The sequence below is a fragment of the Anabas testudineus genome, chromosome 1 (genome assembly GCF_900324465.2).
Source record: "Anabas testudineus chromosome 1, fAnaTes1.2, whole genome shotgun sequence".
Classification (NCBI taxonomy): Eukaryota; Metazoa; Chordata; class Actinopteri; order Anabantiformes; family Anabantidae; genus Anabas; species Anabas testudineus.
This window is the reverse complement of record NC_046610.1, coordinates 12270265-12295861: the sequence shown is the minus strand read 5'-3', so window position 1 is coordinate 12295861 and position 25597 is coordinate 12270265. Positions and strand designations below refer to the sequence as shown.

Sequence of the window (25597 nt, the reverse complement as noted above, 5' to 3'; positions counted from 1 at the left end):
TGTTCATGGTCCACCATAAAAAAAAAGTGACATTCCAGCACCAAATGTAAATACATCATCTTAGCCACGGGCTTTCACAGTCAAGTTAACACTTGTTTGTGCACGTGTGGAAAATACTTGGCCCCAAGCTATGTAAAAAACACAGACAAGGTTATGGTACATAAACGTTTGTGATATGTTCACAGGATAGAATTTCCTTCTACAGTTACACACTTCTCACTTTTTAAAGTGATTGAAAACATAAAGGGGTGCATGAGCCCCCCGCTCTAATCCTTGGACCCCTCGCCCCCTTTATTTGCTGCATGACTGCCCCTCCTCATTGACTCTGCAGGGTCTTATCCAGGACAGCTGTGTTACAACGGACCCCTTTGTCTCCCGCTATATGAACTGTTACGTAAGAAACAAGACAAGAAGTGAGATCCTCATCTACCGAGCCAGTTCATACCCGCCTGCACACAGCTCACTCCTCTGTGGCCTAATCACAGATTTACTGGTGTGGAATGAAGACAAAAAGGGGAGGTGGATGTGTCGGCGAGGGGACACGGGGACAGAAATCCAGAGCGGGTCTGGATCTGAGAAGGTGTAAGCACTCGGAACAAGCTATAGTGTAAACAAATGACTGGAGAGATTATGAGGGATTTCAAGATCAAAATCAGAGAATAGTTTTTGCCTTAAAGGTCGACTGTGGTGCAGCTCATTGTTACATAACTCACAAGACACAGTTATTATTTTTAATACATTTAATAGTGCACTTTGATTAACCTGTACAGAAATAATATTAATAAAAAAGATAAAACATTTGTTCATTTCAGTAACACGAAGCTTAACATTTACAATAAAATAAAATAAATGATACAAAACAAACATATATCTGTGGTATAAATATATTTGTTTTAAATTAACTGTCGTTGCCATGCGTTATTATGCAGCAGAGACACCGTTATAGGTACAAACATTTATGATATGAACAATGGCTTAGTGAATTAATCATACAACTCAACACGAACATGAATGCAAGCCCTCAGACTGAAGCATGTGTTATGGATGAAGATCAACTTTGTAACGAGGACCTTCCATGTTTTTATGTTATTTCTTTTTAAAACACTGAGTTGAAAGTACAGACACAGAAGCTTACACAAAGATATTTTTCCTTCCATTAAAATCACACATCAACAACACAACATTCAATCCGCCCTCTTCTTTACAGTAAAACCTGTAAAATGTCCACCTTTATAAAAGGACCTTTTTTCTGTTTACTTCTCATCTTTGCTCATACGACTTCTTACAGAACACTGCGTTGTCTTTTATTTTTATTTTCTCGTGTACATGAAAGCAATTGCGAAACCTTTCTTCTTTTATATTTATAAAAGTGAAGTCTAGTCGACGACTATTGTAAAAGCTGAACTGTGCTGTGCTCTTAACAAAAGTAGCTCTAACGCTTTTGATAGTAAGGAGCTTAATATGGGGAAACTACTTCTTTTCTATGTCTTAATTTGGTCCTTATGATCGGTTTTGCTTTTCCAGCATGATTTTCAGTCTCTAACACTAAACCTTAATCACACATGATTTCTCTATGGGCACCTCGGGTGCTTTAAAGTCACTGAATAATGAATTTATCTCCGAGAATAAAAACTACTTACATATCCCATTTATGACACACTGAGACTAGCCAAATTAAATTCTCCTTGGGGATGTGAGTAGACATTTTGAGGAGATTATTTGTATGTTAATAATCGTCTTTCTTTTTGGTGAGCCAGCCACCGTGCTCATCTGTCTCTGGCTTCATCTACTGCTACACTAAAACCCTCTGCAGCTACCTCCTATCTCATAATATCCTGTCTATTGTCTCCACTCAGTCTGCAAACTACCAGCACGTCATCACATCTTTCTTCACCCATGGATTCATCAGTCAACCAACCATAATATTGTTTGTGCTTTGCTGTAACAGAAAAGGGGACAAAGGTAACACAAGAAAGACACCGGCGGGCAGCGGTAGCTCAGGTGGTACAGCAGTCGTCTATGAACCCCAGGGTTAGTGGTTGGATTCCCGGTCTCTCCTAGCTACTTGTGGAGGTGTCCTCAGACATAACCCAAACCCCAAACCCTTGGTGCCTCGAAGGGCCTGTTGACGATGCAATTTCCCCACTGTGGGACTAATAAAGGGTTATATACACACTTTGCTGTGACAGGAAACCAGTGTAGGGAATTTAGCATTTTTTAACTGTTTGTTGCTTTGCACACTCTGACGCACACATACCCACACGCACACGCGCACAATGAATGAATTCCCCTTGCTTCTCAGAAGCAGTAGTGCCCTTTGGATAAAGTTTAAACCTCACATCCTGTATCAGCAACATCATGTCCTTTGGCCCAGATAAATGTTTGTGTGACATGAGTCCTCTTGGCAGCACACTCAGAAAAAAGGTCCTTCAATCCGGGACCCTGGGTTTATTTTTTGGATGTGTGTATAAAGAGACTTTGATGTCTTCTACCTCTCTGAGGGAATGGGTGGAATGACTCATTTCAGGTCCTCAGCAGGATCCAAATTATGGTTTAACAGTCCTGGGTTCAAAGAAGCTGTTGAGAACGCACACCGCTTTCTCATTTGTCCATGGGCACGGTGAATGAGTCATGTATCCGTGCCACCTCAGCAGCACACAAGTGTCCATACAGTTTATTGTACCACTCTGGAAAACGACCCCTGAAAAAAACAAAAGAAACGCAGCGTTAGCTCACTGTGACATCAGCCTAACACGACTGACTGACCTCAACACTAGTGCTTAATCTGATTCCAAATTAGTTTTTGCTCCTGTCGATCATCCACTGACCTGCAGTCGATTCTGGAAATATGCGTGAGTCGAGATTTGTTGGCTCCACAGGGCTCAATGAAGTAGCGTGAGGTGAGGACATTGGCCCTAACTCCTACTACGGGTGCCCCTTCATGGTCTACAGATGTACACACAAGTGCGCATGCTCCCTTTGGCAGGTCTGTTATCCAAGTTCTGGTAGAAAGAGCAGAGAGAGTTGTAAAAATAAAGCATTAAACCACAGCTGAGCAGTCAAAAATATGAAGGAAAAGCAAGTCTGAACTGAAGTTAAACAGACTGAAAAGAAGAGAAGGGCAGACGTCTACCTGAGCACCACGTGGTCTCTGGTAGGATGTGGGGCCATGGTATTCCTGACGTACTGGTACACCTCAGTCCTCTCATCCAGGGTCTCGATCACTCGGCTCTCGAGCAGGTCTTCATCCCAGTGGGCCTGCTCCCGTAGAACCCGCGTCAGAATGTCCTCAGGACTCGCAGGCACCTCTGCGGTGACCTTCCACAGCCGCAGTGGAAAGCCGTCATGGACCTGGAGAAAACATGTGGAAAAGGCTGCGTTAGTTTATATGTAGCTGAAACTGTGTAGACAGTCTCAAAAGTAACTGAGCTGAACCTTTTTCCACTGAAATCTAGGAAATTACAGACACATCGTTTTTATTTATATTAGAACAACAGATAATGATCAAATCTTGGGACATACTGAAAAAAATTAGACATGGTTATCTAGTTAGAATTTTATGGCAACAGTCAGGCTATGTTCAAAACCTCCGCTGCTCTTTGGTCAGCTGATTCATTCTGCCAGAAGATAAAGAAAACACACTGTTTGCCTTGTGACTCCTAAACTGGAGACCAGATAACCTCATAGAGAGCCCTTGCACACTGGATACAGGAAATGTAAGCCTGAGATAATCGTGAGGTTGTGTATGTTTTTGTGTGTGTCTCTGTCAAGCTGATGTCATTCTGGGATGGAGTCCAGTATTGGGATGGGAATGAGAAGCCAGAGGCCAGGCCAGTTTCACACGGCTGTGTCTCTATACAGGAAACTCTAACTGCTGGTTTTCCACTAGATATTTAGAGAAGCAGGAGACAGGGAGCGGCGAGCAACGGAGAGGGAGAGCGAATGCAGGAAACGGAGATAATTTATAAGACACTGTGCGCTTCATGAATGATGGCTTGTTTACACGCCAGTAACAGACTGACTGATGATCTGCTTTTTCTCTCCTTCATTAAAAGTTTATGAATCCCTTTACTTTCAATTTGCAGCAAATTTATCACTGTGTTCAGCTTGTAGCATCAAATAAGACGCTGACAGCCTCGGTTAAGAAAAGGGCTGGTGAGTAAAAACCGGGTTTACCTTCCTACAGGCCAGCTCGACGTGCTCGGGTGTGGAGCAGCTGTCATAACCTTTGAATTTCTCCTTGGCCTCTTTGAAGAGGGCATCTAGACTCTCCTGCAGGTACGTTCTGTAGCTTCCTTGTCCAGCTTCTTCACCTGCAAGCTCCTCCAGGCGTCGTGGCAGCAGCGCCTGCTCCATATAAGAGTTTCTGCAGCGATTCATCTCCTCTGGTATCTGGTGGGAAGGAGGAGAAAGTTAGACGATGTGGGTCAAGACAGTTACTCACACTGGAAATGAGAAAATGTGTAGGTTCAAAATGTCCTATTAACAAAAAAACAAGTCTCTAGACTTCATGTATCAAGGATCTTCCTCCTAGTTAGCTAGTTTTTCCTTTTGAATAATGAGAAACATAACACATCCTATTTTCATCTCCTGGTTTGCAGAGCTCATTCTTATTATCTTAATCTGTCCTGTTTGGTTCAGGTTTAATTGAATCCAAACAATATTACCAGCTAAGAAAAAGTAATTAAATAAAAAAGGCTAAAAGGTTAATTACAGCCCATTATTTCATGGGTCATCATTCATGTATTAATGTCCACAAGGAGATAGAAATCTATTTAAAGGAAAATAATTTGAGGAGTAACTGAGTTTTGTGACGTCGACATGACAAGAAGCTAGGAAGCTCTCCCACAATCTAATAAAACATTAAACGGTACGAATACACAATAAGCAGCATTTCAGTAATCACTGTAACATGCCAGATAAAACTGTGCTGGAAAAAGCCTGCTTTAGGCTGAATGGAAATAAATTGGATTATGAATAGTGCTGTTTGCTGATTATTTCCTGTTTATCCGTCAACTGGAACTGGAATCACATGTCACATTTATTTTATGTAATCATAACACTGCTTGAGCAAATTACAACATTGGATAAATGAATTATATAACTGAGACTATGTTTGTTTGCAGGACAAACACTGTGTGACAAGGTGTTTGACAAAAACACAGTAGAGTAGGCCAGAGATAACCTTCAGTATATCAGCAAGAAGTCAGATCAATAAAGTAGTCACAATCAATAATCAATTCTGAATGTATGTTTGTGTGTGATGTTTTTTACTTTTACTGACCCGGAAGAGTTTCCTGCACTCCTGGATCATGTGTGCCAGACCATGAGTGGCAGCCAGGTTTTCATTCAGGTCCCTCTGGTCCGGCTTTCCCAGTGTCGGCTTCCTGTTCATCACCCTTTGACCAAGGAAAAAGAAAGATGGCTAGATTAGTAGTGGCATTCATAAAGAGAAAGAAGGAATGTAGAGAAAAAGTAGAGGACGCGCCAGGTGGGAAGGTGGAAAGAAAGAGTTTGGCTGTATCCAACTCCAGAATCCAAATTTTAAATGTGAACCAAAATATATTTCTTAGCTAAAGATGTTTATGCAACCTTTCTACTTCCTCTGTCTCTCTCCCTTCCTCCCTCTATTAAGCGTTGCCTTCTGCCTTTTTCCGCATCCTGCTCCTGTGTTTTTTTTAGTGACCTTTTCCTGTTTTCATAGTCTACAGTGTCAGGGACAGTGACTGTAACACTCTCAGACACACCTTGGCGACGAGCTCTCCTTCCGACGCAGGGTGTTAAGGTGGAAGAGGGATGGGGCCAAGCAGACAGCCAGGTTGGTGGGAGTCATCTGGTTCTCGGCCACACTGGCCGTCACGTCGCTCAGCAGGCACAGCAGCGTACGCAGCGCCTCTCGGTTCTCGTCGGGCAGCAGCAGCACTGCAGCACGGGCTGCCTGCAGACGGAGCTCTTTAGGCATGTCTGCAGAGGAAGAGGGAGGATGTTATTGCTCCGTTTTAATCGTATTACATGGAGCAAAACGCTAATACCATTATCGTGCTGCTTCATCATGCTCTTGCATCCGTTGGTTAACTAAGGAAGGAACTTGTGAGTGGAGCCCATTCATCTGCCTAGAACGAGCTATGATGGGATCTATGTCAAGCTTAGTGGTTTATAGAGGTTTGTATGTTTGAGCTTCATCCTTCAAATTTCATGTACGACACTACTTTTCTGCTTCACTCATAAGGTCCTGCTCTGCTATTCCAAACATTAATGAACAGGACTTGAGAAGATGCTCATGGCAACAGTGAGCCAGTGAAGGATGAGTCAACACTGTAGTCGTGTGGATTTACTGTACATACATAACCTCATGCCACAGGTATTTCCTGTACTTATCTTGTTTGTTTTCCTTTTAAGGTTTCACAACTTCTTTCAACACAGCAGGCAAGCATCTACAGCTCTAAATCAATACGCTCATGTACTCTTGCCCCCCATCTTACAGATTTATGGCGCTATATGTCGGGTGAAGGCATGTGAGACTGCATGTGGAACACAGTACAAGATTTAGTTCATACTTTTTATGTACAGTACGTGTATGTATTCTTACATTGATAGATCTGGAGGAAGGTCTCAGATAGTTTGCTAGTAAGCAGGGGCTCTGGCAAATCTCTGAAGTACTGCTTCAGCATGTCCGCGACATCATAAGCTGACTGGCCCTCGTAGTTGACGCCTCCCCCGTCTGCACCGCTCGCCTCGTTCATCTGGCGAAGAGCTTGGATTCGAGATTTAACTCCTGATTTCCTGAAAAGGCCCACCTGGACAGAGACGTGAAGACAAAGAGAGAAAGAGTTACATCACACAGAGACACTCACACATATAGAAGCCTGATTAAGTCAGCTTTGATTTGCTTAACGGCAACTGTATCACCATGAGCGCAATATTTAATCTTATCATTAGAACGCATTAAAAATGATTAATGGGTCTGTCTTCGAAAGCCCCAGGCTGTTGTTGCTGAAAAATATTATTCTTTGATGAGTCCCTAAATCTAGAGATTATCGTTAATATGGTTACATCACAACAGATCCTGTTGCCTGTATTTACAAAAGGCTCTCATGACACCCAGTAGGCATTCTTGACGACCTCATCGACTAGAAAAAATTGCAGTGTTGAGGAGAAAAAGAGTAAAAAGGGCCATTGGCTTGTACAGCCTGAATATTTTCCACAAGCTTTCACCACTTCCAAACAGAGGTGCCTTGTACTGCATTGAAAAGAACGCCAACACTCTTTTTTTTCTCTTTTGCCCTCCATTAAAGGCCATGTTCCCCTCATTCCCCCCTTTTTTCTTTATGAATGTACATGAACACGATGAGATTAATCTTTCATTCTGTCTGTAGATTAAACAGACAGACACAGGTGACGTAACAGCTGGACTCTCTGAGTCTGTACAGGCCTCCCCACTTCAGTCACACGTAAAAGACAGGAAAGGGGGGGAAAGACAGGCACTGTAAATACACACTGACGGCTTTTTCTCATTCACTGCTCCATTTTTTCCAACAACCATAGAAAAAAATCATGGATCAATATTTGACAGATGGAAGATGCCCTGAAATACAGATACTATGTAACTTCAGCATCTTCAGGAACATTATTTCTCCTGTTAAAACTAAAATCAATACAGATACAGGCTTATGTATACATCTGTTCATACATGTTTGTTTATTTGTGTGCTATTTGTCACCTGGTCGAGACAATTATTGCGCAAGTAGCGCATGGCCTGCTGGATTCCCTGGGGGAGGGGCTGGCCTGTCCGCTGCACGATGACTTGTAGTGGCACACCGAACACATTCCTGTCTTTGTAGTCGCGCACTTTGATCCGCTTCATAAACTTTGGCACCGCCCTGAAACATCCACAAACAGGAAAATATCTCATCAATATCTGCAACACAGGGTGGTGATGTGAATCTTTATACTAACATGAGCTTCAGCTTCACAAGGACTTAATTAAGGACTGAATTACCACATGTTGGTCTGACTGTGTGTTTATGTTCAAGGAGGAAACCAAACAGCTGCAGAAGCCTGTCTCCAGGTTTGTAAGAGAGGTGGATCGACAGTGTAAAGGCAGAGGGGAGTGGGATGTAAGTTGGGGTGTCAAAGGGGAGGATCTCCTGCTTTATACATCTGCACAAATAATGGGTCTCACTATTTGTTGCTCTGCATCTGTGAGTGTGTGTCCACACAAATGTATAACCACAGATCTGCACATGCAATTCAACAGTTTCACAAGAATGCGCCCACAGATTTATGGCCGTGTGTCGATCTGCATGGGTGTGAGTGTGTTTAGCAGAGACACCATGCGTGTCTCGGGACAGGCTGGTCTTTATAAGAGGCCTTCACAAGACCCAGAGTGCTTCTAAGAACGACATTTGGGGAAAAATGAAGAAGGGGCATGTTATAGTGTTGGCACAGAATTCTAAATATGTGTGGGCCTCCAGTGGCCAACAAGCAGCCTCTGTCTTTCAGTGAGCCACAGCCAGTCATAAGACTGTCCTGATGCCTGCTATTCCTGTCTGCAGCAGGCCTCGGGGTAGAAGAAAGCAAAAATCTTATAAAACACAAGACAAAAATTTGGTTTTTCACTATTAATTACTGTTAAGTTTCTTATCTGAACTTATGGAGCAGTATAAAATTCCAGATGTTCAAAAACAGCAGTTTTAGCACAAAGTAGTTTTACTTTACTACACTGAGGTTTTGAGTGTGAAGAATGCCCAGTAACTTCTCCCAAGAGTTAAGTATCATATTTCACTTGCATTTTTGGGCTGCTTTTAATCCAGGGTTTCCCCCTCAGAAAAATGCAGCTGTTGTAAACCAGGCAGAGAACTCCAGGAGCGAACACGCTACAGCGACAATAATGAATATAGGTTGCTATTGGTTGATTATAAGCAGCATATGAAGAGAGGTCAGACCAACAGTGTGGAAGTGGTAGAGAAGGTAGTGGTCGAGGGATAATTGTGGAGTGCAGATTTTTCCAGCCTCCAGCTCTTGTAACACCATGCGTGTGAACTGCCATGATTGCCCCGTTGAGAAAAAGACAATGTACGCCCCTTCCCAGCAATTACAGGCCTGGGAAAAGAATGTGAAACCCAACCTCTGTGGACAGACATCACCACACTATACAACAACCTGCAGATGGAAGGGATTGAGTGGGATGGAGGGTTGTAGCAGTAGTTGGCTGTCGGAACGGATAACAATTACCCAGACGCAGAAGGCATTTCACATAAAAAATAACAAGCTTAACACACGTTTGTATCAAAAAAATCACTGTACAAAGTCACCTTCTCCCCAGCACTTCTGCATTTCTCTTACATAAGCACTCCACTCTCCTCTAGTCCACTCACCAGCTGAAGCCATGTTTGTTTGTAGGGGTGTGCTTCTCCAGCAGAGCAGTGAGCTGCAGAAGTGAGAGCTTCTGGAGTAGATTCATCTGTAGCACAGACTGGCAGCTAATCTGCAGCTGGGCGGAGGCCAAGCTGGGCCGATGGGAATTCTGGAAGCTCGGCCAGCGGAGTTTCTGCGGCCTGGAGTGCAGAGAAGAAGGAGAGGGCATAATGTGAAATTGTGAGAAGAACAATTTTGTTAACTCTTGGGATCTGTGTCATGCTTTTGTGTACACATAAACACAGCCACACACAGTATTTGTGGATGTATGTGCCAGGTGATCAGTTCAGGGATTACGGGGATTTATGTACACATCAATCAAGAGATTGTCCAAAAGACTAAAAACCCACACCTCCCCCAAATGTAATTCAGCCTTTGGATTCCTGAAGAAACAGAAACAAACTCCATGGCAACGAAGCAGGATTCCCGAGTATGCAGCATTACATAAGGAGAGAAGTCTCAGCGTGTCCCCATGTTTATCCTTTGCTGTCACTTTCGATTGAAAGCTTTTTTTTTTTTGTTGGTACCTCCTTATTTGTTTTTCTATTGTTCTGTTGTTCCTGAGCTTTTTGTGCAGCAAGGTAATGTTTGGCTGAGACTGAGCATGAGCTTGTTTGGTTCAGCCAAATAAAAGAGTTAAGTAAAGAAGAATTCGCCCATTCATTAGCTATACCTGCTTATCTGTTTGCAGAGGAGATACATACATTTTAAGTCACTGGAACTACTATCTGCAAAAGCAGTAGCGTGAGAGTGAGATATGTGGATTTTTCCGGAGTAAGACTGTTTCTGCAAAGAGATTTTGTTGAGATTTTGCTCACTGACCTGCTGGTTCGGGTTAGAGATGCTCCAACACCAGAATCTCTTCTCTCTCTCATCACTTCCTCTCCTTCACCCAGCGGGTTTCCTGTGCTGTCTTGGTCACTTCCATTTTCAGTCTCCTCTAAACGGTTCTGCAGAGGAGAGGACGGACACGGGGAGGCTGAGTCCAGTGCTGAGTCTGAGTCGCCCTCTTCCTCTTCGTCCTCCTCCTCTTCCTCTTCACCAGCCACAGCCTCTGACCAGGCGTTAACAAAACGCTGCAGGCCGCTAACATGTTGTAACACTTCCTCCAGTTTACGTTCGTCCCCTTCTTCCTCCTCTCCTTCCTCCTCTCTCTCAGTGTACGGGACATTGTCATAAAAACTTAGTCGGCTTTCAACAGACCCCGAGGAGCTGCGGCGCTGGCGTCTACTTTGCCGCCCTCTAAGGATCACAGAGTTTCCATTATCGTTGCCATTATTGCGAGAACCATCTCGCAGTGCTTTGGGAAAGGTTCCAGGCTTGTGACCCTCTGGTAAGTAGAAGAAGATCATACCATCCTCTTCCTCCTCCTCTTCTTCTCCCACTTGTCTACTATTGTCTCGAACACTGCAGTTGTTCCTGTGGTTCTTCTCATCCACTGTCATCCCACTACTAGCATGGCAGGAGATGGGTGGGGCAGATTTGGGTGGAGGTGTTGGCTGGCGATCTGAAGCTTGCTGGAGAATGCTGAAAGGATCAAAACCCTCCAAATACATACCCCCTCTCTTACTAGAGCCTGCTGCTGTGCTGTGGCTGCGGGCGCGAGTCACGGGACTCGGGGTGCTCACTGCACTTCCACTGCTGGCTTCTGAGTGGCTGCTCCCAGTGCTCCCAGTGCTGCCGTTGCTGGTCTGAGTGGAGTAGGATACAGAGCGATTGCGGTTAAGTGTCATAGTCTGAGTGGGATTGCGGTGGTGATTGAGGTTATGGTTGAAGTTGATACTGGAGATGTCCACACAGTTGAGCCTTCTCAACTTGTCATCATCTAGACCCTCTTTGATGACAGGGCCACTGATTTCTATCTTCCCGCCACTGGTGCTCCCTTTCTTCTTCCTCTTGGAGGAGCTACCACTGCGAAGTCGAAGACTCTCCATCCTCTTCAAGAAGCTTTTAGCTCGTGAGCGTGTGCTTTTGCCACTGCCACCTCCCAGGTCCAGACTTCCACCTAGTCCTACCATCCCTGTTTTCACATCAAATGTGAACTGTCCAAGTGTCTCCAGTGGAGATGGAGGCAAACCATCAGACAAAGAGTCTTCATTAGCACATCCTGATCCACCTGTGCCTGAGGAGGAACACATGCTTGCCACAGAGCTGGCACGAGTAGCACCGGTGGGCACAGCCTCATTTACCAGAGCAGCACCATGACTCTTCTCTTCTCCTCTTCCTCCACTCCCACTGCTATGGATGGAGCCCACCTCAGGCTGTTCACTGAGATCAGTCAACACACTTTCTGAACTGTTTCCTTCACGTAGGGCATGCTTTCCTTTCTGGGATACATGTTCCTTTGGGAAAAGCTGCTGTGCAGCATCTGTAGGTAATACGGAGAAAACCTCCAGCTCCTCCATACGAGACCAGCGCTTGCTGTCCCTCTGGAAGGTCCAGCGGCCGCTGATGGCACATGGTTCATCCTCATCAGAGTCCTCACTCTGGAAAGGCAAGAAGAGAAGGAACAGAGAGATAGAGAACATTATGCACTGAAGTTTTCTATTTCTTTTCTGACATGTCCTTTGTCTAGATGATTTGACATAGCGAGTGACAGAATTTGTTTAATCAATCATTTTAAACTTTTTAAAGGATACATATGCCTTTATAAAACAAAAAGACAAAAGTGGCCTCTACTGAGTCACAAAAAGCACATATGCAACTTCCAAAAATGTACACACCTCCCCCCAGTTTAGTTAATCTAACTCAGACCCTGGAGGGAAATCAGGAAATTCCATTAAGACCTCCATAGCTCATAATGCAGCCGGCCAGACTAAGGTCACCCCCCGCCCCTCAATGTCTTTATCCCCTCTGTCTGTACGTATGCCCAAACACACTGAGTGTGAGACAGTGTCACTACTACTGTCAATACTTCCTTCTTCTCCATTACAGAGATAACTGACTTCTGTCAAACACACACCAACACATACACAAACTGTGCTGTGAGATTCCAGAGGACACTTCTTTACAGTTTTTCTGTAAAGAAAACTACAAACTGAACTTACCAAAACAGACAAATGTTTTATGTGTCAAAACAATGAGTATGCAACAATTAACTTAGGGGTTGTTAAATTGATCAGAAACATCTTACATCTAACATCTAAAATCCACGTCTACTACTTGAATGCCAGTATTCTGTAATCACTGCTCACATGGGCTCCACACTAAGGCATCATGAGTTACATGCTTTGTGGTGGAAACGCTGTAATTTTAGATATGATATGAACAGAATGTGATCTATAGTATCCCTGCTACATACAGGGCTTTTATTAGAGTCAATGATTTAAAGGGGGTAACTGTAATTCTTTGGATTCTTGTAAAATTGTCATGTTCCACTGTGGCTTGTTTCTAAAGTTATGCTGGTTGGAATGTGAGATAACTGTGCTATTTGATGTGCATAGAGTGAAATTACTAGCCAACAGCGCTGCAACCATTTGCCGAGATTCTGGAGATATCTTATCCTCAAGCCATCAAACCACCAAAGCATACACTGCAGCAGTGGGCCCATTGAATGCTACAAGAAGTCTGCAGAATTAAACTTTTATTACAACATTACAGAAAGCAAAATGAACACCAGACAGGGAGGTGGACATTCAAAAGAGAGGGAATGTTAAGACACGAGAAGATCAATGCATTCCTGAGCTGTCTACAGGGGGGGTTGTCATCCGACAAAAATGGCAAATAACCTCTTTGACTCCTCTACTCTTCTCTGCTGACTTCTGAAATGAAAGGTGACACAGAAAGGGTCATCCTAATGAATACCACCACACAGAGAACAAGGATGTCACTATGTAGCAGTTCGGGCCATTAGTGAACTACGGTTGATTGGTATAAAAAGAAGTGATTATTGTCAAAGTGGCATTATATATCAGTCTCCAAAAGATGGATTATTGACAGAATTATCTCACTTGAGGAAGAAACACACTAAAAAAAATATGAGAAAAATATGTTTTCTTGCAAGAGAAATCAAGAAAGTGATGCTGGATGTAGTAGTTAAGATTTTTTTTATGTGTAAGACATCGTACATCCTCAAAGACCCTTATGAGCATGATCATACACAACAGATATATGTTCTGCAATGAACGGAAAATATATATGTTGTTTAACATATATCTGTTGCCACAAAAGCTATTTTAATTACTTTATTTAGCATAACTGTGAACCAAAAGTATAAGGAAGAGTATGTCTTGAGTAGGGGGACTTCCTGGTGAATCCAACCCCTTCATTTAGACATTAAAGCTACCCTCCTTCCCCCTAGGGTCCTCACAGCTCACTTGATATAAAAATAAGCCCACCAGGTGCCTTCTCATTAAACTAGATAAGAGAAAACACAATTTTGCCCTATGGCCAACTGATGGTTGAGGTGAGGGAATGCAATTGTGGTTGAGAAGATTGCAAAGGGGCTTTTCTGGAAGGAGTGGAGTTCATGCGAGTGCATATGCACTTACTCGTTTTCTTTGCGGTGATATCTCCAGTCTCATTAGAGCACACTTGTTGAGGGTGTTCAGTCTCCTGCAAGCACATACACATAAGACTGGTTACATTTCTAATAAGCTTTAACATGTCGTAGGTCCCTGATTTTACTCTGCCATCCAAAGAAGATGTATGATGGAAGAAAGGATAAAGCATGATGAAAAACAGAAGAGGTGAAGAGAAGGACAGAGGCAGCATATTGGTGCACTCAGGCTTGCTAATGAGCTGCTGAAGGATAATTCCAGCGTGAGCAGGAAGAGAATGAGAGGGAGACAGAAGTGCGGAGAGCAAGGAGATTGGAGTCTGGTGGAGTGGCGACAAAAACTTGGGGAGGGGGTCGAAAGCTTATCCCCCCAGCCACCTGGAGAAGTGGAGCTGGGGTGGTGGTGGGGTCCACCCTCTGGAGAGCTCTTAGAGCAGATCATGTAACAATGGAGAGATGAAGGGATGGGAACTGGGGGATAGTTGGGGTTGTGGGGAGGGGGTTAAAGGCTGCCAAGAGGAGACACTGAGATGATAGCTTCCAGATGTATGGAGGGACACCTGCTGTGGTTTATTAGTGAGAGTTGAAATTTGATGAAGGAGTCGACTCCATTAAAGAGCCATTAACATCCTCCTTATATGCTAATTAATAAGGGGCAGTGGCACTGATTACAATGCAAGCCAGTCTTCTTCTATGCTACTTTCTTTAGCCATATAACCATTGTTTCACACACAAACCAATGCAAGAGACTTACGGATATAAAAGTGTTTATTCCACATCTGTGGGGAGAAAATGACGCAGAATGTCTACTACAACACAAAAAAAAAAGACTGGATCTAAAGACCACTGTGTGACAGAATCTGACAGTGAAAGGCAGAAGTGAGACATGTCAGGACTCTAATGACTGAGGTAAACACTATCAGCCCCAGAGAAAGAACAAAATGAAAAGAGACGGTATGGATATAGAGACCTAAATGGGAAGAGGGAAAGGTACAGTACATGGCTCCAAGGTGCTTATCGTGTCATTCTTTCATCTCATCTGCAGCTTTCCATAGCATGCCTCCTTTTGAAGTCATGCCCTCATGGTTTCACTTCGGGGGAAAACGAGATATAGAACGGAAAATAAAGAGGGGAAGGAAAAAGAAGAATAGCATCAAAAGAAGGAGAAAATAAGCACAGAAAGGATCAGTATGACTTGTAATCTCACCTGCAGAGAGCCTCAATAGCGTCTCGATCGAGGAAGTCATGGTCTCTGGTGACTGAAGAGATGTCAATGGGGAACTGGGAATCTAAAGAGAGTGGAGTCAGATTAGTGTGGTTATGTCCCTGCCACCAATTGGATCAGCATGTTCAGATAAAACTGAAGATACAACCCTTAGCCCCGCAAAAAAACACCCACCCACTCAAACACCCACCAGGGCCTTCCGTCCCACCTTCTCCCCCATACAGCCTTGATGAAAAGCTAAAAGAGGAAGTAGCGTCTTAGCCGACCAAACAAACACAGCTGCAGCTTTCAGACCCAGCAGGCAGGGGGGATGTGGAGCACAGAGGGAGAAAACAGGGGATTGACTGAAGAATGACAATAGGTACTCCACCGCGGCTCAGAGGCCCCACTTCCTTTTCTGCTTCTCTTTCTTTCTCTCTATTCTGCCTCATTAACAGGATCACTTATTCACCAAGTCACAGCACTGGTCAAGGCTCACAGTTAAAGTGTATCATATCTGCCCCGGATGGATGGGCCCTGGGATGTTTTCTGGAATGTGTTGACCCAACCCGAAATGGGAATCTTGCATCTAAACCCTCGGGGATGATCCTATTCAGCAGAAGCCAGCACCTTCAGCCCACAGTATTGAAAACAGGCCTATCAGTATGCTTATCTTTAGTGGGGCAATAATCTTGACAGCACAGACAATTGAAATTGTCCCTCGGATACAAAGGAAGGAATAAATGTGTCATGCACCAGAACAAATTCCCACTTGTGCGGCAAAGCCTGCAAATGAGTAATAGTTCAAGCAAAAATCTGAACAGGGAGTGATTGTGGTTTGCACTCTTGTGTTGTTGCTTATGCATGTATGAAAACGGTGGCAACACATGTGCAAGAACACAATGAGCTTTCCGCCCAAAAAGGGAAACATTATATGGTCAAATGACAATAAGCAATGACTTGTTGACAAGGACAGGTTAGCTCTGCTGTCATCATCCTGCGATTACATAAGGGCAACTTTCTTTGTTTGTTTCGTGGTATTATTTAGTATAGTTTAAGTAGTTACATGGAGTGTAGAAAATGTTAAATTAGGCAAAGCTTGTCACTGTTAACTTGAAAAGTGAAGTTAAGATTTTTTTCAGGCTTTTCTGTGGGGAGGTACTGATTTACAGTGAGCACTCATGAGAAAATCTATTTTTCTTGTCTCATAATTGTCCTTACCTTCATAAAGCTGGGCGTACTGTGGAAACCCTGCTGCTCGTAGCCAGGTACAGGCCTCTTTGGCTTCAATCTCTATGGATAAGAAAGAGAGGAACAATAGAAAGGCATGTTAGGAAAGGCATGCATACACTGACAGAAAGGCTTTTTATTATCATTACAGAAAGAGAAAACTGTGAAGTTAATCACTTGAACATCCTAACAGCTTATAAACTGTGAACCGTTGACAAGTTTTTTAAACTCCTCCGCTCTCCTCTCATGCTTCTACTGCAGAATACAGAGCATATTGTATTGACCCTCTTAAATGCCAAGGGTGTGCTAACTAATCTCCTTACCCAGGTGAGGCAATGTTTTTCGATGTTCACACAGATATATCCAATGAAAAGGTTTTGCCCTGCATGACATGTTCCTTAAAACTATGAATAGGCTATTGTGTGACTTATTATTTAAAGCAATGCTTTTGTTTTTTTCATGGATCAAAATATTTTTTTTAATAATATAACATGTTTTGTGAATCTGGCAGGGCTGTTCCTTCATGGTGCCAATATACAAAATGTAATATAACTGCAACTTGGTTTAACATAGGACCACTATGTGTCAGAGGGGCCACAAGGACATCTCCCAGTAATCTGTGAAAGCCCTTTAGATGACATATGCCAAATGGCTGCCCACATCCTGGACTCCTCAATTGTACCATCACCACAATAGTCAGCAGTTTGAAAACAGACCGACATATGTCTCCAGGCCTTCACGAGCTGACTTTACAATGTCCTCTTTAGCAGAATAACAGCAAGTACAAATCTAGCACAACCTTGAGAAAAACTTGCAAACAAAACCAGTATAACAAAGGCAGGAAATACTGTATGAATGAAAGTCACAACTAATGCAAGTCTAAAACTCAGGCATGATAGTTAAAAGTTAAACAATTACATTCATTACACTTTTCGTATGGGTGTTATGTTTGGCTAAGCGTTACTGAGTAACTATTGTTTATGAAATGCAGTGTAGTTGATTTGATCTTTGATACACCAGTCCAGCAGTTCCATACATCATTTCAATGCTAAATTACACCAAGCAGTTTTTTGCTCAAGTTCAAGAACAGGAGTATGAAAGGCAAAAAGAAGTTTCCTCCAAAGAGGCTGAAGACAGTATGCGGTATTTTTGAGAACTACTGAGACAGAATGATGCTGAATGTGCAATAAATAATGTCAAACAAGTGAGACATTTTTGACTTGACTTGATGAGGACAAAAGAAAGTTAACTGTAAAACACGGTGAGACAGACAGAGAAGTCAACAGGAGACTACCGCTGTAAAGAGTCTGGGCTCAACCATATACGAGCATTTACATACCAACAACAAGCCTAGACGGCAGACAATCGCAGTAACAACAAGGTGTGACACAAACTAACAGGGTCTCCCCTCTGTCACTATAGAGGACAGCAATTCATAAAGCAGCCACGAGACACCAGCGTGCACTCGTGTATCAAATAACAAATTAACAACTTTGAATCAACTCCATTTTATGTGACAAATAGGCACTATCTTCCTTAGGTATATAAAATAATATATAGAGAGAATAAAGATTCACACTTTAAAGAACATTATTAATGTGAGAGGAAACTGGTTGTGAAATGTGGTTGTGAACTAGCATGTCTGTATGATGTGTGTGTGTGTGTGTGTGTGTGTGTGTGTGTGTGTGTGTTGGGTTTAGTATTTTTGGAGGGTAGTGAACCCAGAGGAGCATAAAAACCAAGGGGTAATTACACCAACATTCTTGAAAGCAAGTGTGGGACTAGAGATTCTTGTGTTTTCTTGTGTGGCTATGTGTGTGTGTGTGTGTGTGTGTCTGTGAGTGAGTGTGTGCACAGTGTGTGTTTGCAAAGGCCAACCTCATGTTTAAAGACAAACCACTCAAAAGACAGTAAAGCTATTGAAATGCAAATTAGACACATGGTTAGCTTTCCACCCAAACCCCCCAAAAAAAGCTTGGGGATCCAATAAGTGCCTTTGGAGGGAAGATATCCAGTGACACACCCCATTGGGCTAGAATGTGTGTCAAATCTTCTTTACAATGACATAATACGGACTGCCTAGGAAACAAAATAACGACAGCAGCATTGTGCAGGTGGATCAGACTGATTGATATTTGTCACTGCACTGCATTGTGCCTCCATTCATTCACAGAGTGAAGAAAGAATATTTTTCTACCTTTTGTTTGGCTGCAGGAAGTGGACGGGGCATGGGGCATCTAGCACAAACAACCTAACAATACAGCTGCGCACATGTAGGCTCCTAGATGAATCTGGAGTAATAAAAAACAAAACAAAATGTTGCTCTGAAAAAGCCATGAAAGAGATTTACAAGACTTTACCACTTAAAAGTGACAGCGCTTCATCTCGTCCACCACCTTTTTCTCTGCATCGATTACTCAAGATTTGCGAATCTGTTTTATTTTTGTCTTCCCCACTGTCCCTTCCTAATTCCTAAGGCCTCGCCAGGGAACTACCTCACTTCCTCTTCCTGCTTCCCTCACAGGAAGAGAGCCAAGCGGCGCTGCAGTGGTCGCCGACAACCCGGCTATAAGGCCCTACCTTCGTTTGTTCCTGGCCAGATAATAGGCAGAGAACCAGCCAAGACAAACACGGGCTCCGGTGATTGTGTGTGTACTTACCAGACGTCCTCATGGTTAAAGACAGATACAAGCCAGAAATGTCTTACAGCAAGCACTTAGCATTTAAATATGACAGCAAGAGAGGTCAGTCACCACTGAGTAACCCTCAAGCTGAAAAGTGAAGCTCACCACCTTGATAATGATGTTGATATCTGCTCTACATGTGCCAAGTTGGCTGAAGCACAGCAGATTAGATGAAAGCAGTCGGGCAAGCACGATGCTTTCAAGGCCAACCACAGAACTGAAAATACTACGTCCTTCAAACATGGCAAGCTAAGTATGCAGAACACAGTATACAGTTGACCGCATGGTTCCTCATGTGTTGCGGCACATTTCTCTTCATGTTTAGTTTCCCTGTATCAATAGTTGTTTAAGAAGAATTACATGCAGTTAAACACAATTTATCACAAACAGATATATACACACACTGGTTCACTAGAACTTTATCAGCCTTTTTGTCTTTTTGACCTTGGTGACTACATGCAGGCTACATGATACTATATATGACCAACATTAGGCAAAAGCAGCACATAGTAACATGAACCAAACCTGTTTGACGTCTTATTACTATCACTGGTTTGTCTGGTTGACAGAGAGACAGACAAGTCAACAGACAGATGGATAAATATACTGTTTAATCTGAACAGATAAGACCAGAACATCTGCTCCTGCTAAGAGGGTGTATGAAACATGTAGATGAATATGTGGCTATAACTTAAGTTGCCCCTCAACAGTTGTATAGAAAAAATGTTCATATTGTAATATATTTAGACACATTTCCTTTTAAACCTGACGATATCAAAAGAATTACAGAGAAATCAGCTGGAATAAAAAAGTCACACATTTGCGATGGCTGGTATAGAGATAAGATAAGAAGGTTAATGGGAGCCAAGCTAATTGTAATAGAGATTTTAAATGGGTCATAAAATAGTTTTTCTCCTGGAACCCGGTCAAAGCTTTACTGGTGACTGGACAGTTAAAGTCAAGCTTTGCCGACTGCCTGGCAGGATTGACTTCTAAAATTATCCATTATGGTCTTTTCTTTGCTTTCTTTTCCCTGCTCTTGCTCTTGCTCTCATCTCCTCTCCTCGTTCTGCTTATTTCAACTCTGCTCACCACTTCTCTCTTTTCCTGTGGCAGGAAATTCTCACAATTGCGGGCCAAAGTTCCCCTCCAGCTGAGGAGGCAGTGAGGTCTGCCTTGGCCAAGAGTGAATGCTCAGCTCCAAAAACAAAGGATGCTGCTCCCCACCTCAAAGGCTCTGCTACACACTGTACACTGGATGCTGGTTTTCTGAATACTAGGGGAAGATATTTGAAGTAGGAAGATAGAGGAATTCTTGACTAACAGCTAAGGTGGTTTATTTGGAATTACTGTATGTGATCACTGCTGGGTCTGACTGTAAAACAACACAAAACCAGGCCAGACTATGTGGTACAGTAGAAATAAACAAGTAAAACCAGGTGCTAGAAACTTCCCAGCATTTGTTCTTCACCTGTTCATGAACTTAAGTACACCTTTCTCATTGCTTCATGATTGAATGCTTGGTGAAACTATTTCATGAATGAAGACAATGTCCTTCGACAACAACTGGACATAACATTGATTTTACTTTTACCAGCGTGAACTCATTACAGTACTCTACTGGAATGCAGTAAATGACCAATAACACATTTTCTTCGTCATGGGTATTAGATTTTGTGACTCTATGGCTGAGACAGCTGGTGTTAACTGAGATGTCCTGGCTGTTAGCTAAGTGAGATGGTGCCAGGAATATCACCATCTGGCCGGCCTCAAGCTATGCCCCATCGACACACACGCACACTACAGAATAATGAGGTTACTACCATGGTCCATTCCAGTTATCTGCCACCAGCAGGCACAGGCACGCATGCACAGATACATACACATGCAAAACTCACAGCCGGTCCAGATGGATCATTGTAGAGCTAACCCCAAAGGCCCCCGTGCACCCCGATGACAGATTTATGCTTGCATGGAGCACCCTAGCTGTGGATCAGATGACCAGGCATATTCGAAGCCTCTGAGAACTTTTCCACAGCAAGATGACAGCCTACCTGCTGGGACCCCCACCGACAGCTATGCATTCAGAAACAGATCTCAGAACAGACCTGTACCTTCAGCACAGGGAACGCAAAAGTCAAGATGACCATATGTGTCTCCTCACAGAACATGTAGAAACCCTGTGCCAGATGGTTGTAAATCTTTCAGATAAGCCCCCAGCTCACTTCCTGTTTCACAAAGAGTGTAGATGAAGCACGTTTTCTTCATTTGCTCATCTCACATATGAACCATCAACTATATGTACTCCTCACTAAAGTAGAGAGATGAATGGAGATGAAGTGAGTAAAAAATGTGATATCTGTAGGAGGGGGGATACTTAATCCTCCTGGAAGAGCATGTGGAAGACACTGTGCCAGATTAATTCGGCCTCCACGTTAGTAGTTACTCTAACTAATGTTCATTCACCTTGCAACATGATGGCTGGATGTCTGAGTGTCTTTAAGCACGTTTCTAATGGTTATATGGCTCATATCTGTTCCAGACCAGAGGTAGCTGATAAGGAGCCCTGTGTTGGAACAAACTGTTAAAACCGTTGAGACAAAGGGCCAAAGCGCACAAATCAAAGTAAAGTACAGCAGCACAGGACTGAAAGCAGGATTTTATCCAGCCACAAAACATCCCCTGGCCCCCCCCCCCCCCCCCCCCCATTGGCAAAAGGTCGACAGTCAGGCAAAAGGCACAGGCAGTTAGACAAACTGCAGGCACTGAGATTGCAGAGGGGTAACAGACTGGTACTTGTGGGTAACTTAAAAACAAAACATAAGACTTATGATGAACAGGTGACCAGACTGCAATCCAAATTAATTAATACAAATCACACCGTGGAGTAGGAGGCAGTCTAATAGGTTCAAGAAGCCGTGTGCGTAAAAAGAGGACATTTAAGATAAAGCCTTTTGTGAACATGTTAAAACCTCTCCTCTAGGATGAGTAAGTGGTGAACAGAACATCTCCCGAGCAAGGAGCAGGGATATTTGGAGACGCGCAGATATCCGCAAAAGAAGAGCGAGATTTCTTATCTGACAGCCCGCAGGGTTGATCCTTAAAGAAGACTCTGAGTGTCTCACTGATTGGTAAAATTCAACGTTTTCAATATAGAAAAGCAAGTTTAAACATCACATCATATCACACAGGCTACTAGTTATTCCGATTACCGAGTTATGTTGTTGATGGGTAAACAGGAAACCGCTTAAAACGCAGGACGCAGCGTTAATTTAAATACAAAACAAATCCAAATATAACAAATAACACAAACGTAAACACTTAATTTGATGACTTACGTGTTAATATCATTTTTTTTTTAAATATCTCAGCATAAAAACCCCAGCGGGTTACGACTGTCCAGTCAGATGTCCTCCACTGTTAGGACGAAGCCCGCATGATAAATCCAGAGTGGAGAGAAGCGCAGCTACACCCTCAGGTCCACATGTCCTCTGGACGCTGCGCACGCCAGTAAATCCATGGGTAGAGTTTGATTTCAGATTTCCACAACCCTTTCAAAATCCTCCCCACACAAGTCCTCGAGTGAAGCGGTCCCCAGCAGGAATGTGAATGGCAGTAGAGTGATTCAAGCTTTAGGAATGGGCAACTCTTCCATTGGCTCCACCTCCACACACACACACACACACACACACACACACACACAGACGCGCGCACTCCGCTGCTCCACCTGATAAGGAGCCACAGGCGCACAGATCCTGAGCTTCAGCAGCTCATCGTGCGCAGGGGAGAGGTTATTAATGACATTTTAGTTACTTAATTGTGTATATGAAAAGACACTGGCTGCTACACTAAATTTGAATTTGTGGTCCACACTCGATCCAGTAACTTTAAAAAAAAAAAAAATTAATGAATGTCTTTGTTTCTTTCTTTCAGCTGATTCACAGATTTCACTGGTCCTTTTATGTTTAAGTCATATCACCCATATAAAACGAAAGTGGTTCACTGGCTCCCCTAGTTAATTACTGTGAGCTCCTGCCTCGTCCGAGCCTCTGAACACCTCCCCTAGCAGGCAGTAATTACCTCGGAAGGTTGGTACCCAGTTTGCATATCACTGGCAAATAGTGCAGGCGACTGGGAGACACTCTTTTGTGACGCGAGGTCGGTCTGAAAAGCGCAAGTGGCGCAGTGAAAGACAGAGAACTGCTGCAGACGTGCTGACTGCTCCTGCCCCTGCTCATGGCGTCCCGTGACGCTCAGGTTGACTGTGTAAAAACAGCCACCCCACCCCCCCCCGCCCTCAGAATTAAAGATAGTGACTACTGATCCATGTCTCCATTAGACTGGGAACATGTTAATGCCATGTAATGGAGATATGCGGGTGTAATGAGGGGCTAGGGGTGTTTCAGAACAACCTGTTTCAACTCTTTTCCTCAATCCTACGGGACTTGATTCACACTTTCCAAGAACTGCTCCAGTGTCAATATTTGGCATTGGCCTTCAATTTAGCATCTGTGTTGCTACTATGGCAACACACGGGCACTGAGGTGGTGCAAAAAAAGGGAAAGCCAGGCGAGTCAGCAAGTGGCAAGGAAACACAAGTAATCCAAAGCTTGGACTGTGAGAGGGGGGAAAGGATGAGGCACAAAATCCTGGCTAACTCTGCCGTCTGTTGTTGGCCAGCCGAGAGAGGAGTCACCAGTGATTCACCCAAAAGACATTCTGCCAGATATTAAAGTGAGCAAACTCACGAGTCCATATAGTATGGGCACTGACAAGATGGACTTGGCACGTTTGAACTTCTAGCACGTTCATACTTCATGATTTTTTCCAAACACATGGGCATTGTTTATACGCACAATTTTCAGATGATGACGTGTTTCAAAAAAACTTCTAGTTCTGTTTGGGGTCTCAGAGACTACAAACAGGAGTTTCCCTCTACATGTGTAATTGGTGTTTACAGTACTTTTTACACATCGGCACCCAAACAACCAAAGTAAATCTATTTGGATTTCTGTAGTTCTATAACAATTTGGTTATAAGAGGTATAACAGGGAATTAAACTTGTCAGGCATCTGACACAAAAAGGAAGTCATACTTGTGTACAAGTCTACATGAAATATCAACAAAATAAATTAGATATATGTATATTTGCTCATGTATAACCTGTGAATTGCATAAAGCATGAAATCTTTGCTTATTTGGTGTCAGAAGTCTTTGTGATTTCTATCCTAAATCTGTAACCTGCAGGCAGGGAGAAAGATAATTAGGCACTGTTAGTGTGTGTGTTTGAATGAGAGAGCGAGAGAGAGAGAGAGAGAAAGCAAAGAGTGGAAGGAGAGATGAGGCCAGATTACCAAACAAGGCCAAATCCCTGAGCTACAAACCTCGACCACCCAGAGGCTGCACCCAAAAACCCAACCCAAAGCTACCCTTAGCTGAAACGGGTCAACAACCCTGAGCAGGGATGGGGGGCTTCACGCTCTCAACTTGTTTTGTGGTGATAAATACGCAATAATACCAGCAAATGTTGATGAATGTGTGTGGTAAAGTATAAGAGATCAGACAAGCTGACTGCCGCTGCTGCCAGTGGCTCAGGGGCAAATGAGTGTGTCTCTTTAGAGTGTCTGCAATTTTCATTCATCAAAAGCTTGTTAAGAGTCAGACGCTTGTTTGGCTTATGATTCAGATACAGATTAAATACACACAAGCATAATAAGGGCTTTGGACAAAGGGGAGGAAATGGAGAGATGGAGGAGTGTTACAACAGATAGACACAAGAGATTAGAGATGCCAATAAATGTACATTTCCCTTGAAAAAGAGGTGAAAATAACTTTTCCCTCTGAGCGATTATCACATGATTCATAGTAAAGTTTATTCATAAGTGTAGCTGTTCTAATTGATCACTTCTATTTGGAAATAACAAGCCCACCTATAAAAACATACCAGAAGAAAACTAGCCTGGTTTCCCCCATTAGCTTGTTGCTGCTGCATTGTTGGTTAATGCTACTTTTGTAGGTTATAAACTTTACAGTGTCACCTCTGACCCTGGCACACGGAGGGAGGGGCTAGAAGAGGAAAAGAGAAAGTGAGACTGAAAAAGATATATATAAAAGACTTAACAGTGACTGAGATGTCCACAAATAATGATGAGACTGAAAACATGTATTAGAATCAGAAAAGACGGGGAATGGTGCAGAAAAAAGATGAAAGCTTTTACCCCAACTTTAGGGAGACCACTGCAGTCCATGCCTTGGGGTTTATGTTCCCCTGTTCCACCATTCCTAACCTCACCATGCAGGGCCAGATGAAGGTCAGTGGTTGAATGTGTGAGTCCAACACACACACACAAACACCCAAGGCCGTGTCAACAAAGACTCACAAAAGAGATAACCGAATGATAGGCCTGCAAAGGTCATCGCAGCCTCTCCTGGAACACAGATGATCATAATAAATGTGCTTGTAAATGTATTTACTGCCTATTATCACCTGTAAATAGGTGGTATGTATAGGCTGGAACCATACCACTGCCAGTGACAACTGTGTCATCCTGCCTTTCACTGATG

The 25597-nt window shown here is 43.2% G+C and overlaps 1 protein-coding gene across 3 annotated transcripts in view; it reads right to left on the bottom strand.

The window, feature by feature from the left end:
• Nucleotides 1-870: 870 nt before the first annotated feature.
• The window catches only part of dlc1 (DLC1 Rho GTPase activating protein), a 73717-nt gene continuing 48990 nt past the window's right edge, over nt 871-25597 (bottom strand). For 2 of the 3 annotated variants that reach the window (XM_026359525.1, XM_026359524.1), the window contains exons 6-18: nt 16341-16412; nt 15123-15204; nt 13908-13971; nt 10240-11903; nt 9378-9557; nt 7721-7880; nt 6590-6797; nt 5748-5964; nt 5285-5399; nt 4177-4392; nt 3134-3351; nt 2829-3002; nt 871-2701 (exon numbers count right to left, since the gene is read on the bottom strand). In XM_026359525.1, the coding sequence (XP_026215310.1) occupies nt 2602-2701; nt 2829-3002; nt 3134-3351; nt 4177-4392; nt 5285-5399; nt 5748-5964; nt 6590-6797; nt 7721-7880; nt 9378-9557; nt 10240-11903; nt 13908-13971; nt 15123-15204; nt 16341-16412 (3470 nt within the window). In that variant the 3' untranslated portion in view covers nt 871-2601. Of the gene's footprint in view, nt 2702-2828; nt 3003-3133; nt 3352-4176; nt 4393-5284; nt 5400-5747; nt 5965-6589; nt 6798-7720; nt 7881-9377; nt 9558-10239; nt 11904-13907; nt 13972-15122; nt 15205-16340; nt 16413-22371; nt 22653-25597 lie in introns of those variants that run through there. The other variant, XM_026359526.1, reaches the window with a different exon arrangement.